This window comes from Alexandromys fortis, unplaced genomic scaffold, assembly GCF_014885135.2.
Source record: "Alexandromys fortis isolate MF-2015 unplaced genomic scaffold, M_Fortis_MF-2015_v1.1 scaffold_157, whole genome shotgun sequence".
NCBI lineage: Eukaryota > Metazoa > Chordata > Mammalia > Rodentia > Cricetidae > Alexandromys > Alexandromys fortis.
The window spans coordinates 2,615,454-2,631,275 of NW_026068041.1; the positions used below are offsets into that span (position 1 = coordinate 2,615,454).

The 15,822-nt window shown below is 50.4% G+C and overlaps 1 protein-coding gene across 1 annotated transcript in view; it reads left to right on the forward strand.

The window, feature by feature from the left end:
- The window catches only part of Myh9 (myosin heavy chain 9), an 82,337-nt gene that overhangs the window by 16,396 nt on the left and 50,119 nt on the right, over positions 1-15,822 (forward strand). Inside the window, exon 2 of the mRNA XM_050165536.1 lies at positions 11,793-12,144. Within this exon, the coding sequence (XP_050021493.1) occupies positions 11,812-12,144 (333 nt within the window). The 5' untranslated portion in view covers positions 11,793-11,811. The remainder of the gene's footprint in view (positions 1-11,792; positions 12,145-15,822) is intronic.

Here is a 15,822-nt window from a genome sequence, read left to right on the forward strand (position 1 = left end):
GGTTTTGTTGTCTTCTGACTTGCCAGAAGCTGGAGCCCCCTTTGCCTCTCCGTACTTGGAGTTCTGCTTGGCCTAACTGGAGGTGGGACTTATTAATGGGCAAGTAGCTTGACCTGTGTGGGTCTCCTCTGCCCAATGCAGTTTGAGTCGGTGGGTGTTTCCCGACTGTCAGCTGGATGATACCAGTGTCTCTAGAAGTGAAGTAAAGTAGATATCAGCGCACACATAGCACACGGCTATCATCTCATGAAGCGGGTTGGCGTTTGTGTGTGTGTCCTGTGGTGGAGCTCATTGGATGAGTACTCTGGGGGTTTCTCACAATCCTGAACTTAGGTTTCTTCCTGCAGGTCCGAGCTGATCTGCTCCTGGAGACCAGCCTGTAAACCAGCCCCTTTCAAGGCCAAACGCTGACTAGAAGTCTTGACAGAATTCTGGGAAAGAGCTACATTCTTAGAGGGGAATAAATCATGCTGAGTTGGGTTAGGCAGGATGTGACTTCAAGCCCCTAAAGTGTGCCGCTTCTATGACTGACTCATTGTGAGTTCAGCCATGACAGAGCCACACAGATGACTGAGGTGGGGGGAGGGGCTGCCTGTCTGAGGAGCCAGCAAACATGGGCGCAGGGACCCTGTTTTCTCTACAGTGGTTCTGAGTTAAACCTTACAGGGACAGGGCAGGACAGTAATGCCAGCCAAACCCGCCACATCCTCCTTACCTTTGCTCTTCTCTAGTCACCGCAGGGTGGCAGATTGCTCAGAGGTCCAGAGTCTGTCCCCCTCCCTTTCAGGATGGAGTAGGTGATCAGTTCACCCCAGTAGTTGCTGCGCCAGTTCTGGGGGGAGGGGGACTGTTGGAACTGTCACTTGTGTCTTAGAAAAAAAGATTAGTGTATGTCATACAGGAAGGTGGAGGGGATGTGGTGACAGTGATCCCGCGGTCCCAGAGGTCGGTCTGTGCAGTCTGGCCTTTGCTTGTTATGTGGTCACACTGATATCTGGGCCGTGAGGTGTGGTAGATGACTCTGAGTCTGCAGGGCAGATCTCAGGGCTTGCTAGCCTGCTGGGCTAGGCATTGCCAGCTCTGGGGTCAGTGAGAGACTATCAGAAAATGAGGTGGAGATTGGTAGAGCAAGATCCTGGGCATTGACCTGTGCCATAGATACCTTGCCTCCTTCCCACCACATCCCTCCCACAGGCAAGAGAGAGAGTGGGAGGCAGAGATTTCATTGAACTCGATTCCTAGACTTTGACCTTTAAGAAAGGAAGGCTAGACCCTTCCTAATTTGGTCAGTTCGGGTTAGGCATTATTTAACACCCCCATCTGTGTTGGCCAGCAAGGGCCTAGTGGTGACCAGAGTCCCAAGGCCTGCAGGATAGAAGAAGGAGGCCGTATGGGGAAGAGGCTCTATAAACCAGCCCCCCTAACCTCCAGACGGTTTTTCTTTGTAGCTTTAGAGCCTATCCTGGAACTTGCTCTGTAGACCAGGCTGGCCTCGAAATCACAGAGATCCACCTGCCTCTGCCTCCTGAGTGCTGGGGTCAAAGGCGTGCACCCAGCTATAATTCAGGTTTAAAAAAGTGTTCTTTTAGGGGCTGGAGGTGTAGCTCCCTGGTAATTTGCCTAGTGTGTATATGGCTCTTGGTTAGAATTTTCAGCACCACTCCAAAATAAAGTTAAAAGATTAAAAAAAAAAAGAAAAATTTTATTTAACTGTCACTAAGAGGAAATAATTTTGCTGAATGTCTGCTCTATTGCAGATAGAGTGACCTTCAGAAATCACTTACTTATTTATGGACAGGATCTTGGCTTGAAACTTGCAGTGGAGACCTGGTTAGCTTCAAATTCACAGGTCCACCTGCCTCGCCTCCTGAAGGGCGAAAGTGTTGAAGGCCTGACCTGAGCTGCCACCAGGCCCAGGGCACCCTGTTTCCCATCCTGGATTGCATTGCTCAGCAGTCATGATGTGGACTTGGAGACCAGCGTTCTGCACTTTCCCACTGAGACAGTGGCCTGTAATTAAAATTTTCGAGTACAGTTATTTATCTGTGTTGGTTTTCAGCAAACCATGCTCACATGCTTGAGGAGAGAAAAAGCCTCTCTCAGCAGAACCAAGGGGAAGGAAGGAACCCCACCGTCTGAAGGGCTCCAAGTTGCCCCTATGCATGCATGGGCAGCCGAACTGGGAGAGGCTGTCTGCATGAGGGCACTGCTGCTGTACACGTGGGAACAGCTCCCAGAGAAAGCAACCTAAGTGTTTTTCTGTCAGCCTAGCAAACCTGAGGGTGAAGGGAGGTCCAAGCAGGAGGGGTGAGAGGAGGGACCAACTGCCCCACTCTGCTGGGAGGGCCGGATCTCTTCCTGGAATAACTTGCTTCCCTACAGCTCCTGGACCAGGTGAAGGCTCATTACAGGCAGGTGAGGCTTCTGTGTGACCTCACTGTGCAAATATTGAACCAATTAAAAGCTGACTTATCTGAGCTCCAGCCCCGCCTGCTGCCCGTCTGGCCTTAGCTCCTGGCCAGGCTGCCTAACCTGTTGTTGGAGCCCCTTTCTCCCCCACCCCCTTTCCCCTCTTCTATCCTCCTTTCCTTATCTCCCTTCCTCTCTCCCTTTGTCCTGAGACTTTAGACTTGAGGCTTTAGTGGGAGTTGCCTTTGGAGTGATCACTCAGGGCTGCTAGATCCCAGTGTTTGGAGAGTTCTGGTCTTTCCCCCAGCATTGACTTGGGGGACCCTGTCTGTAAAGAGGACCAGAGGAAACAGTTCTGCACCCGTGAAATAAGCAGAGCAGCGGAGCTGGGGCCGGACTGAGCCTGGCCTAGGAGAAGAGGACAAAGAAGCCCATACCACAGTGTTAGGAAAGGGCTGCTTGCCGGGTGAGGGCCATGCTTGGGCTTGAAAGACTCAACCAGCAGGAAACAGGGGAGGGGGCATGCAGCTGCTCTGGGTGGGGGTATGATGTGAGGAAGGACCCTTGGGTGCTGGTGCTGATGCTGTGTCTAGCATGATTGGGTGTTGAGTTGGACTCGAGGCCTAGTCGGGCAGTTTGTCCTTTGGGTGGACCGCTGTGCTGCTAGGAGTGGCTTTCTGTCCTGACAGAGATCTGATTCATTCGTTAGTTTAGAAATGGTTCTCATGCCGAGGCCCTGAGACAGCTATCTTAATGGAGGAGACTCAGTAAGATTATCATGTAGTTCCCGTGACACAGGCTACATCCGTGCTGTTCCTGCCTCTCTGCGAACATCTACATAGAGGCCTGGGGTTGGCCGCTTGTCATCTGGGAGGCTATAACTGTGGGATGCCAAGGAATTGCATAGGGTGGAGGGTGTCAGAAGGTAAAATCTGACAGCTTTTGTCTCCTAGTTTAGTCCTCTACCCGGCCTGCACTGGGAGCTGGATCCCCAGTAGCCTACTCTGACTATCCTGGAAGATGGGCTTCCCCCCTAAGCTTGGAAGTACCCTCTTTGCCAGGTCTAGGACTTTCCAGCTGTGATTTCCCATGTGTGGCCACCCACCCCCTCAATGAAATATGTAGGGCGAACTCTAAAATACAGAGTGATGGTGTCATCTCCCCCTCCCTCACTGTTCCTAGAATAAAGTCCACATTCCTAAATGGCTGATAAGATCCTGCTGGTCCTGGTGACCGCCTCCAGCGCTTTGTGAATTCACCCCCACCTTTAATGCACAGGATGGAAATCTACACAGAAAATTAATTCTCAGGCCTTTTTTAAAAAAATATTTTTCTTTTAATTGACAAAATAGAACTTGTATTTATTTTTCCATGTACATTTTGAGATATATGCTGGTGCCCTTTGCGTGGCATAGGCACCGTGAAAACGGCCACCGGCCACACGTCTCAGCTTATGAAAAAGGCAGTAGCTTGGGCAGGCTTTGGGCTCTCAGCCCTTGAGCTGAATTCCTCTGGGTCTTTTCCCTGCTCTGGTTTCCTTATCTGCTGAGCATCAGCTTGGGCCTGGGTTGGAATACTGCTAATACAAACAGGTCCCAGCTTCTCCTGTAAGCAAACAACATTCCTGAGGTGGGGGTCGGGGGAGGGGCCCTCCTGGTACTCAGCAGCTCTGCCTCCACCTCTGCACAACCTGAGGTCTGTGGCTGCCATAGAGAGGCCACTGTGAGGCTGGCTGTGAGGCAGAGTGGCCCCTTGTGGCCCCTCCCTGTAAATAGCTGTTGTTTGTGCCAGGCCCTTTGTCTGCTCTGAGCTTAATGGCAGACAAGTGTGAAAGCTGAGGCCTGGGGTTTGGTAACAAACAGGTGGTCAGTGCCAGGCCAGGCTCAGGTCCAGCTCGCCTGGCACAGTCCTGCACACAACCCTTGCGCACATCCTGCAGCGTTTCCCAGATCAGCTTGGAGCAGTCTTTTCCTCCACAGCATCTTCCTGAGTGCCAACTCTAATCTGATGAATTAGGCTGGCTTCTTTCTCTTGCCTCAAGAACTCTGCAGGGGGCTGTGGTGGTGCACACTTACCCTGAGGACAGGGCAGAACTTGCAGGGAAGATGGGGAGCCACTCTGGGAGCAGGACAGAGGAGAAGGATGAAGTATTGGGAGTCTGTGGGAGCATGAATTGCAGCTCCTTTAATAGGTTGCCCCTCCCCCCTTCTTTCTAAAGCCAGCAGTCTGAGGTGTTAATAGCTTTCAGGTCACAGGAGTTGTGAGCAGAGGACACAATTGTGGAATCCACTCCCCGCACCCCCCCCCGTCTTTTTGGCCCCCCATACCATACCCATTCTTTGTGTTTGGTGTACTCCGGCCATTTATCTTGGGGTTTGAGCCCCCACTCCTTCTGAGTTCCAAGACTGATGGGCAAGGTTGATGGCCACAGCCCTCGCTTGACAGGTGAAGACTTAGCCCTTCAGCCTCTTAGGGCACCCAAAGGCAGCACCAGCTGTGCTTATCAGTGTCCTTTTGGTATGTTGGTCTGGTAGGTCCTAATTTGCCTTGGTAAGTTGGGGTGCCATAAGGTTCTAGAAATCAGTTCTGCCCTATGCAAAGCTTTTGAGGGGTATCAATAAATTATCTCCACACCGTTTTTCTTTGTACATTGAAGCCCCAAATACACTTTCCCTTACTGTATAAGTATATGACAGTTCACGAATGACTTAGTTTTCCTAAAGATGAGCTAGGCGGGCCCCTCCCTCCTTGTTTCAGTTTGTCTCTGTCCTCTCTTCTCTACTCTGGCCCCTTTTGTAAAGCTTGGGTGATTTTTCAAGTCACTTCTCATTCATTTATTCACTTACAAAACTGGAGCTGTGTGCCTGCTCTGGGCCACACATTGTGCTAAACATTGGAATTGAGATGGTTGAGACCAAATTCCTGTCCTTATTACAGTTTGACCAGTTGGTCACTGTGGTGGAAATGAACCCAGGGCATGGAGGGGAGGGACATCAAACAGGACATCTCTTTCTACCTTAGGAACAAGTGAGCTGAGATCTGAGGGCTTCCTGATGTAAAGAAAACAGCCTCTTGGGAGCTTTGGGGTCCTGCTCCGATTGGCCATGAGCATAGAGTTGGCATGAAGAGCTGGGGTGGAAAGTGGAGAGGGAAAGGGCAGGGCAGCCTCCTCCCCATCCGGGATGATTCGGCTTATTCTGAAGAAGGTGTGGAGTTACGGAATCTGTTGGAACCTAACTAGTAATGTCTATTAAACAGGAGAATGTGTAAGAAGTGGCGAGGGGAGGAGCTTACACTCTCCAGTGTGTAAACTTGGGTTCCCAGATCCACAGAGTCTCAGGGCATGGGAGGTGGAGGGTTCAAGCACGGTGCTCCTCCAGGTGGAGGTAGCTCATTGGAAGGTGCTTAGGTGAATTGGAGTGTGGAAGAGAGGCCTGAGTGGGAAGGGAAGTACTCATATGGAAACTGTAAACTGCAGAGAGGAAGCCATGGGCTCCCTGGGACCTGATCCTGATTGTTCCACAGTATCACTCACTAAATAGCATTTGATGTGCAATTCTACAGACAGGGTGAGCTGGCATTGATGTGGAACAATTCCTGCCCTTTTCCCTCCCTGGTTACTACCTGTTTTCTGTTGCTTCCCTGGACTATTTGATGCCTGTGAACTTTGCTTATGGATCACTGTCTGAGCTCCTGTGTTGGAGTTTTGGAGGGAGCTCTGAGTTCTCTATGGGGGCACACCATGCCTTTTGTATGTTATTTTAAAATTAACATTTACAAAATATTACTTGTGGGGATAACACTGTAGGCAACCCTCTAGGTCCTCCCACGTGTTAGGCAAGCACATTCTACCACAGGGTTCTGTGCCAGCCAGACTCCTGTGTCACAGAGGAGATCGGTCAGACACTTCAGAGCCAGGGAGGATTTTCCTTGTGTTGAGGTGCAGCTTGCCTTCTAACTCTCCCATCTTTGGTGATATCTGGGGGGTGTTTTTGGTATACTGGGGACAGGATGCGAGTGACATTAGTTGGCAGAGACCAGGGATGCATTTTGTACAGGTCAGCCCCACCAAGCATGATTTGGCCTTAGAACAGCCCTGAGGTAGAAGACCGCTGCCTTAACCAAGCATACCACTTTTTATGAATCGCTGCTGTGTTAGCTTTCACTTCTCTTCCACCCCTCTCCCTTCCCCATCAGTTGTCAGGGTTTTGCCCAGCTTCAAGGACTTCACAGCCTTTTGTGCTTGCCCCTGAACTCCCACTGAGTCCCACTTTCTCTTGCTCCTCTGGCCTCTTGCTTCACTGAGTCTGTGGTTGGAGCTGCTTGTGGACATGTTTCCCACCACAGCGAGTGTCCATGGTGTGTGTGCATTTGAGGAACATATGTGGAATTGAACAGCCTGTGCGCAGGGAGAGCAGCATGAAGTGGTATCAGGTGTTGTCGGGGTCCAGGGGCACGTGGCAAGCAGCCCCTCCTCAGTCGTCAAGTGTCTAGTGGGCACCTGTTGCATTTGGGTTTTGGGAACACATGACCAAGATTGAAGAAAACTTTCTGTCTGCTCTATCTGCACTCCTGTGTTCACACGATACTTCAGGGAGCTGTGTGTGCAGCCTGCCCCCATGTCCCTCTGCACAGCAAAACCCCTGGGACTTCTGCGTCTTCTCAGTGACTTCTTATGTGTAGATCCTCAAATATGTATTTGGTGATTGAATAAACAAAACTCATGGCTTTGAAGCTACAGCCTTTCCTTTTATAGAGCTCAGTGACCTCTAAACCAGTATCTGTGAAAAGAGGGAGGAGGGCCATGCTCCCCTGTGTTTTCAGAGGACAGGGAGTGAAGATGCAGGGAGCCAGCACCTCAGCTGTGGCCTGTGCCAGTTACCTGGTAGGAAAGCTGTAAAGGAGAAAGAGTGTCTCGGCTGGCAGGTGCAGGGCTGTCCCTGTCTTCTGGACCTGTGGTGAGCAGGGCGTCTTCACAGGTGGGAGCGTATGGAGGAACGCTGCTTGCCTCATAGCAGCGAGGAGGTTCAGAGACAGCAAGAATGTCCTGGGACAAGCTATGACCTCTGAGGACACTTCCACTGGGCTCCACCTCTGAGAATGACTACTACCATCTCCCTGTAAAGACAGTAAATTGCCAGGCGGTTGTGGCACACGCCTTTAATCACAACACTTGGAGGCAGAGGCAGGCAGATCTCTGTGAGTTTGAGGCCTGGTCTACAAGAGCTAGTTCCAGGATAGGCTCCATAGTTACAGAGAAACCCTGTCTCCCTGTCTCAAAACACCAAAAAACAAAACAAAATAAAACAAAAAACCCACATCAAATTATGACTCCACTGAAGAGACCTCATGATCTAGTCACTTCTCCACTGCTACACCCCTGAGCATTTCTGCACTGGAGCCAAGCCGTTGGCATCTGAGCCTAGTGGGGTGGGGCATTAGGGTCCAAACCATAAGCAGAATCTGAGTGGGAGCTGCCAAGATTGGGACTGGAATCAACCTTCTAGGCCATCAGTGACTGCCGAATCCAACTACACTTATCACCTTACTTTAGTTCCGGAAGTTTCCATTTTCTCTCAGAATCCCTATACACACGAGGACAGAGAGCCAGGCTCACAGCTTTGAGGAGACACCCTAACGTCTGCCTCACCAGGGGCTTCTCTGTTCTTCCTTTCCCATAGTTCTGTGGCTAAGGCACATTGGCTCAAGGGGAGGGGACAGTGCTTGGAGGGCACACAGGTCCGTGCTAGCCTGTGGAGCCTTGTGTCCTTTACCCGTAGATGATGTGATGAAGTAGCCCAATGAGATGACTGCCAGGATGGAGTGGAAATGTGAGTGCTCATTAGCAAGTCTGCAGAGCACAGGCTTTATGACGAGTGTAACAACTTAAGGTCTGCCAGCCTGGAATCCGGCCTTGGAGGATGTTAGACGAGTCTGGTTGTCTAGGAATGGAAAAGCTCACAGTGCCTCCACCAGCATAATTTCCATCTTTACTGGGCCAGCAATTCGCTCTCTGAATAAACACACAAACAAGTAAAAAGAGAAGCAGGCAGGGGATGAGGGAGACAACCTAGTGCAGGCTTAGGGAGAGGCTGGGGAGATGGATTTGAAGGAATTGCATTCTGGGTTGAAAGAAGAGGTTTTTGGTCAACCTCTCTGCTTTCAGTTTCATCATTTCCTGAGAGTCCTAATTTAGCTTCTGGTGTGTCCTGCTCGATTATGGCCTAAAAAGGCAACAGCTTGGGTTTCTGAAGTTGGATGGGCACCCGCAGGAAGCTGCTGGGGAAGAGCGGCCCAACCCGACCCAGTCTCCAGTGGGCCAGAGCTGCTGAGTCCCTTAACTCCTCCAGTGCTGCCTGCCAGCCCCCGAGGAGGAGCCAGGGCAGGCAGTGTTGGCAGGGTCATGTTCTAGTGTGTACGTGCCCCCCACGTACACATGCACACATGTACACACAGGGACACACACTCACACATTTCTGCCCTAACGGCAGCAGCGCTCTTAGAAGATGGTTAGACCGAACATCCCGGGGCCACAGACATTTTCTACACTCCTCCATTGCAGAAATGTCATGCTGCAGTTCACTGCAAGGAGGCCTACGGGTAGTAAGGGAACCTCCTCGAAGTGATATTGAAAAACTGCTTTGGAGCTAGCCCAGTGGTGGAGTGCTCACGAGGCCCCGGGTTCAATTCAGTTCTTAGTATGGAAAACAATAACAAAAATGAGAAAGCCAAACCAAATCCAAACCACCCCTCCTCAACGATGTCACTCCAGCAAAACAACAGGCTTTGGAATACTATGCAGTCACTAGTGACCCACAAAAAAGTGTCTTGGGTTTGAGTCCCAGCCCTCTTAGCTCCAGCGAGCTAACTCTAAGATTTGTTCCATCACTTGAAGCTTTGGGATAAACACAGAACCCCATAGGGAAATGGATGCAGGCAGTAAGTTAGGTAAATATGAATGTCTGTGAGAAGTGTTTTTATGAGTCAAAATTAGGGAGGACCAACCAGTAAAATGAGAGAAAATGGCTTTAAAAATTTTTTGTGTGTATCAGTGTTTTGCCTTTGTGTGTGTGTGTGTGTGTGTGTGTGTGTGTTCGTTCCCACAGAGGTGAGAAGAGGGGATCAGATCCTCTGGATCTGGAGTTACACAGATGGTTGTGAACCACCATGTGCATTCTGGGAACTAAACCTGGATCCTCTGCAAGAGCAACAGGCATGCTTAACTGCTAGGCCATTTCTCCAGCTCTCAGAAAATGGATTTTTTGTTGAGACAGGGTTTCTCTGTATGGCAGTCCTGGCTGTTCTGGAACTCGCTTTGTAGTCCAGGCTGGCCTCGAACTCACTGAGAATCCGCTTGCCTCTGCCTTCTGAGTCCTGGGATTAAAAGCATGCGCCACCACCCAGCAAAAATAGATATTTTTTATTAAAAAATATTTGAAGACTGGGCATATACACTGACCTCCCACCCCCACCCCCACCCCCAGGTCACACTGAACTGTGACATTGCAGCACAAGTCTAGGACTGCCGCCACAGAGGCAAAGGCAGATGTGGGTTAGAACCCCACTGCATGACTGAGCTGGGGATCCTGAGCGGTGACTCACTGTCTCTGTGCCTGTTCTCTCTTCTTGAATTAGAGATAATAAAAGCTGCTTCCAGGGAGTCCGGCAGTGAGGCAGTATGCTTGATATTGGTGGTAGACACTTAACAACCATCCCACCTCCTGGGATAGGGATCTTGTGCTGGGCAGTGGTACATACTCTCAGGTGTATGCTCAGGCATCTCCACTGGATGTGTAACCCAGGCTGGCCTCTACCTCATGCTCCTCCTGCCTTAGCTTGCTTCAAGTGTGGAGACCGAACATCTAGTGAAACTGCCACCCACTTAGGATTTTGGAGAAGCGCAATGATGGAGATATCACACCCTTTCTGAGTTTGAGTTCAAAGTTGGGAGGCAGCAGCTGACGAAAACCTGGGTTCTGTGTTCATGGTGGCTATTAGTCTTGGTCGGGCTACCTTTGGCGGGGTAGAGGACAACTGGGGATTACTGTGGCAGACAGGTTTGTCCAGTGGCCTGGTCTCAATTGGCAATGCCTGGACCAAGTGCTGGCACTCTGGTGCTCACTCCACAGAAAAGATGAAGACTGAAGGCATGTTGCAGCTGCCCAATTCTGTTCTGCTTGCTACCAGCTGACACTGGACCCCGGCCCCCCTCTCCAGTAGTCCTTGCAAGGTAGCTGACGCCTTGTGCAGGGGGCTATAGGGGTGCAAGGACTGCAGAGTTTCCTGGTGCTGGGTTTAGATAAGGAAAGCCACTAGCCGATGGAGCTGCGGAGGCTGCCAGGACTCCTTCCTTGAACTTGCTTCCTTTTTGGGAGGGAGTTTGGGAGTACCAGGTTTCCAGGAAACCAACCCCTGGTGGAGTGAGCAGGGAACCCCTAAGCCTAGGTCTGGAAACTATTTAACAAGCCAGAGATGGAGGCCTGGGCAGCCAAAGCCTCCAGCCTCTTTCACATCAAAATATCTGTTGGAATCAGGGAACTTGAAAGCTGAGCAACTCTGGGTTTCTGATCTGGGAAGTCAGTGGCTTTCCAGAGTTGGCTGGCCAGATTTGATCTCACAGAGCAGCGCTTTCTTGTGTCCCTTACTTGTGTTCCAATTTCTGGTTGCTTCCTCTGAGGCTTTGGGCCCAGTGCCATACACCAGTTTTCAGATCCTGGTTTTGGTTCAGTCAGAGCAACAGCTCCCTGTCTGTAGGCTTCAGTCAGTCACCACTTTGCTAAACACAGGAAGGCCAGAGACCAGGACCTGGAGTCCTTGGAGCCTCTCTGCACAAGCCCCTGACTCTCAGAGAACTGTGCTTACAGATGGGTATCATAACATATGCCCAAGCCATTTGTGGTTCTGTGAGGACTATCTTTATTCTGCAAATAAGTTTTGAAAATAACAAGTCACACAAGTGCTTGTGTCCTCCTGACCCACCAGGCATGCCTGTTCCCTTTCACTTCATGGTATAGCCCAGGGCCAGTTTCTGTTCTCACTGATGTCACTGTGCAGGTGTAGTGAGTTGCCATCTTGGCTAACTAGATACCTGTGTTCTTGGAAGTGTTCAATGCCTTAGCAGTGGACTGTGGCTGAGTCTGTCTTTGTGGAGATGCTTAACTCATTCCTTCCCATGGTAGTGTTGTCTGTGGAATTGCGTGTGTGCTGATCATAGAGTAATGCCCTTACTCACTACTTCCTAGCCAAATCTTGCTGTCTCTCAGATGTGTAGAGTGAGAAAATTCGGGCAATTGCTCAATCTGATGATGTAGAGCTTCCCTGCATGAGCGTTTGCAGGGAGAAGTCTTCTGTGGCTGATGTTCTGTCGTTGTGCCTTTTCTTAGGTCCTGGCCGTAAGTCACCATGGCCCAGCAGGCTGCAGACAAGTACCTCTATGTGGATAAAAACTTCATCAATAACCCGCTGGCCCAGGCCGACTGGGCTGCCAAGAAGTTGGTATGGGTGCCTTCTGACAAGAATGGCTTTGAGCCAGCCAGCCTCAAGGAGGAGGTGGGCGAGGAGGCCATCGTGGAGCTCGTGGAGAATGGGAAGAAGGTGAAGGTGAACAAGGATGACATCCAGAAGATGAACCCACCCAAGTTCTCCAAGGTGGAGGACATGGCAGAGCTCACGTGCCTCAACGAAGCTTCGGTGCTGCACAACCTCAAGGAGCGTTACTACTCAGGGCTCATCTACGTAAGTGGTTCCGAGATGGGTGGGATCTCCTCATCCCCAGGTGCCAGGGCTCCAGCTAGCTGGGTGAGAAGATGCTCACAGCTGTCATACCTGTACATCCTGTGACATCATCTTCTCTGTTCCCTGTCTACCCTGTTCTTGGCCACATGTAGGAAGAACATGCTCCCACCTGCTAGCCTCTGACCTCAGATCTCTGTGAAGACACGAGGGTTCAGGCCAGCATAGTAAATTCCTTCTAAGGGGAGTGCTGCTGTCTCCTGGCTCCCTTGTTCTTCCTGGACCACCCAGTCAACCCCTATAGCCACTAGTTTGGTTCAGTCCCATTTTGGTACTCGAGGCATTTTTTTCCTTGTAGAATCCTGTTGGTAAAGCTTCTTTCCTTGGGGTCACACATAGAACAGAGCTGAGCTGCCGAGTGTGGAATGGTGACATAGCAACATTTTGTTAGTGCTGGGTCCACGCCAGGTCCTACAAAAGAGTGGCCTTAGAGTCCTAAGAGCAGTGGTGTGGGCAAAGGCCCTAAGTACACCAAAGACCAGAGTCTCTTTCTTCTATTGGGGTACCCTTTTAGATGGATGGCTTTATCACCATGTGGGCGGTGTTGAGAGAAGAACATTCTCCCAGCCCCTGTTATAGTCTGAGCTTTACTGGCCCCGAGGTTACTGGTTCCTTCTAGTGCCAGTCCCAGATTCACCTTCTTTCTTTAACAGCCTTTGAAAACAGAATGTTAATTTTACGATGGATCATTGAAATCCTCAAGGCGAAGGGCTTAGACATTTCTCCATCACAAAATCCATATCTGAATCTGCCACAGACAGTTCTCAGGTGCTCTGTTTGCTGGTCTCGGCCTTGGCACTCTAGTTACACTTTCCCTCGCATTTGCCAAAGGTGGGCTTCTGAAGGTGATGGGCTTTAGAACCACCGCAGCAGTATAGCCTGCATCTTCTGTGGCGCTCTCCAAACGGCATTCCTTTTGCCACCTTGGTTCTGCCAAGGCCAAAGAGGCCAGAAGCCCAGATCCCTCTTTTCAGTTCAGATGCTTGAGGAAGCAATAATGTAGTTGTTTCTCCTAACACAGCTTTGTTTGATTGTGCTTCTACAACCACCCTGGTCTTGCTCTCAAGGCCAAGTGGCGTAGTTTAGCACCCAAGGGAATGAGAGCTCTCAGGGATTTTATAGCCCTCTCATCTGACTCAATGCGGCAGGGTTGCTTTTGATTTTGGGGAGGAGCAGGCTTGTGTGCTCTTAAGCACCCAGCCATTGAGCTTTCTATGCGATGCTAGGGTGAGTTCACATTTCCACAGGTGATTCCTACCCCACTGGATTGCTGCTACCCCAGGTGCTAAAGCCCTCAGTTGGCCACTTGGGATTACACAGACGTTCCGAGTGGGCCAGACCACCTTGCTGATACTAAGTTAATTCTTCATGACGTTTGGTGCTCACTCATTGGTCCTCAGTTTGATTAGTCAGGGCCTACCAGCAAGCACATTCTCAGGTTGGAAGAAGCATTCTTTATGGATTGCTTTAGTTCATCTTCCTTATGGAAGGGTGGGAAGAGTTGAAACCTGAAGGTGGGCTGGGATTTAGATGGAATCTTATACACAGTGAGGTGCTGGCAAGGGCTAAGAGTAAAATCTTCTTTTTTTCTTTTAAACCTATTTTATGTGTGTGGGTATTTTGCCTGCATGCCATAGAGGCCAGAAGAGGGCATTGGAAATCGTTGGAGAACTGCAGTTATAGATGGTTGTGAGCTGCCATGTGGGTGCTGGGAATCAAACTTAAGGTCATCTGAAAGAGCATCCATTTCTGCTAACCACTGAATCTTATCTCTGATCCTGGAACTTGAGATTTTTTGTGAGAATATGTATAATACAAATTCAAATCTTGCCCCTCAGAAGCATCAAACATGAAATTCAAATTTGGAGGCTGCAGAAAAATGAAGGAAAAATGTCTTGTCTGTCCATCCAGATAAATTGGGAGCCACATTCCCCTTGTCTGGGAGTAGGGTGTTCTTAGCAGGATTTGCTTCTGATGTCTCATTCACTCTGCTGTGCTGGTCTGCCTTTACTGACTATGTCACATGGTGCTGCAGAGCCTCGCATCTTCTGTAAGTTGCAGGTAGCTCTCGGCTTGCACCAGGTCTGGACTCTGGCTGCCACTGTTTAAGTCAGAGTCCTGTACTTAGCCTCTTACTGGTGTCTCCACTTAAGTGAGCCTGTGAGAAACAGGCTAGCCACTTGCTTTTACCTCTAACTGCAAGTGGTCTTTCCTTCCCATGCATGTAATATTAGCTGTCAAAGTACATTCACTGTTTAGTCACTACACCCTTGTGAGTGACATGCAGGGCTTCATTCTGTACGTGGATGTGGGTGTAGAAGCCAAGCTTTTCCCCTGAACTCTGATGATGGCAGGCATTAGCTCTTGGTTTGGTTTCTTTGCTGTCCTGCCACAGACCATCCCCCGGGTAGCATCACTAAAGACTGCTAGTGGGATCCCAGCAGATGCAGAACTGTGGGGGCAATTAAAGCCTTTGACTGCCTGGCAGGGCTGCAGCCACCCTCACAGCCTATATATGTGCAGCAGGGTTCCACACTGAGACTCCAGGCACCTTCATGCTGCATTTGCCCAGCTTTGTGGGCGGCACAGCCAATTCTGCACCACAGCTGCTCTGTCTTTTGCTTTGAGGGAAGCGAGGCTCTGGGACAGGGGGCGATGGGGCACAAAGAGCCTCTGTGGCCTGTGAATGGAGCAGCTCCCTGGTGTGGCTGCGTGGGAGTAGAGCCACTTGCTCAAGTGTCTGTGCCTCCATGAGCCTTTAATGTGGTCCTTCCTCCCACCTGAGCTGGGTGCCCCCTTCTCAGGGCTCAGCTGGCTTGTGTCCTTGGGGGGTTAGCTCAGAGCCCTTTAGAGCCTCTGCAGTGTCATCTGCCCATCCAGCTGTCCCAAAGAATGGTCCTAATGACCCTCTGTCCCCTTCTGTTTCTGCCAGCTGTTTCAAACATCTGGCTTTGTGGCACACCCTATATGTGGGACCACGTGTCCTTGGCTTTTATCAGGCTGGACTTCCTAGAGTATAGTTTTTTTTTTTTTTTTTTCCCTCTAAGGCTGAAAACAAAGTTCAATTGTTTGGAGATCCTGGGATGACCTCACTATTTTCTGGCCTTCAATCTTGTCCCCACCTAAAGCCATCTGACAACTACACAGAGGATGCCACAAGATGACTTGCTCCCTTCTTCCTTTTGCAGCACCCAAGCCAGCACCACATTTGGGTTTCTTTGCTTTGACCTTCCTGGTTCCTTGAAAATAGAGTAGTTGGAAGGAGAACGTGTGGCAGAAGCACCCCCTCCCCCCTCCTACTCCATAACTCTGGGAAGAAGGAAGTCTCCTTAGAATCCAGGTCAGCGGCTCTCCCTAGTGCAGAGCAGTGCACTTGGTTAGGGTACACCCCCTTGGGAGAGCAGCTGACCAGTGTCTGGGTGGTGGGGTCCTTTGAGCTTTGTCCTCAACCTAGCTTCTGTTTGAAGTTCCAAGAAGAACCTTTGGTCAGTGCTGGGGAAGAGCCCTGTCTTCATGCCTGGCTTCTGCGTGAACCCCTGCGTTGAGCCTTGCTGTAGTAGAGAGAGCACAGGTGGAAGGGGCAGGATGCATACCACGATCCGCTCCCCAGATGGCCTGCTC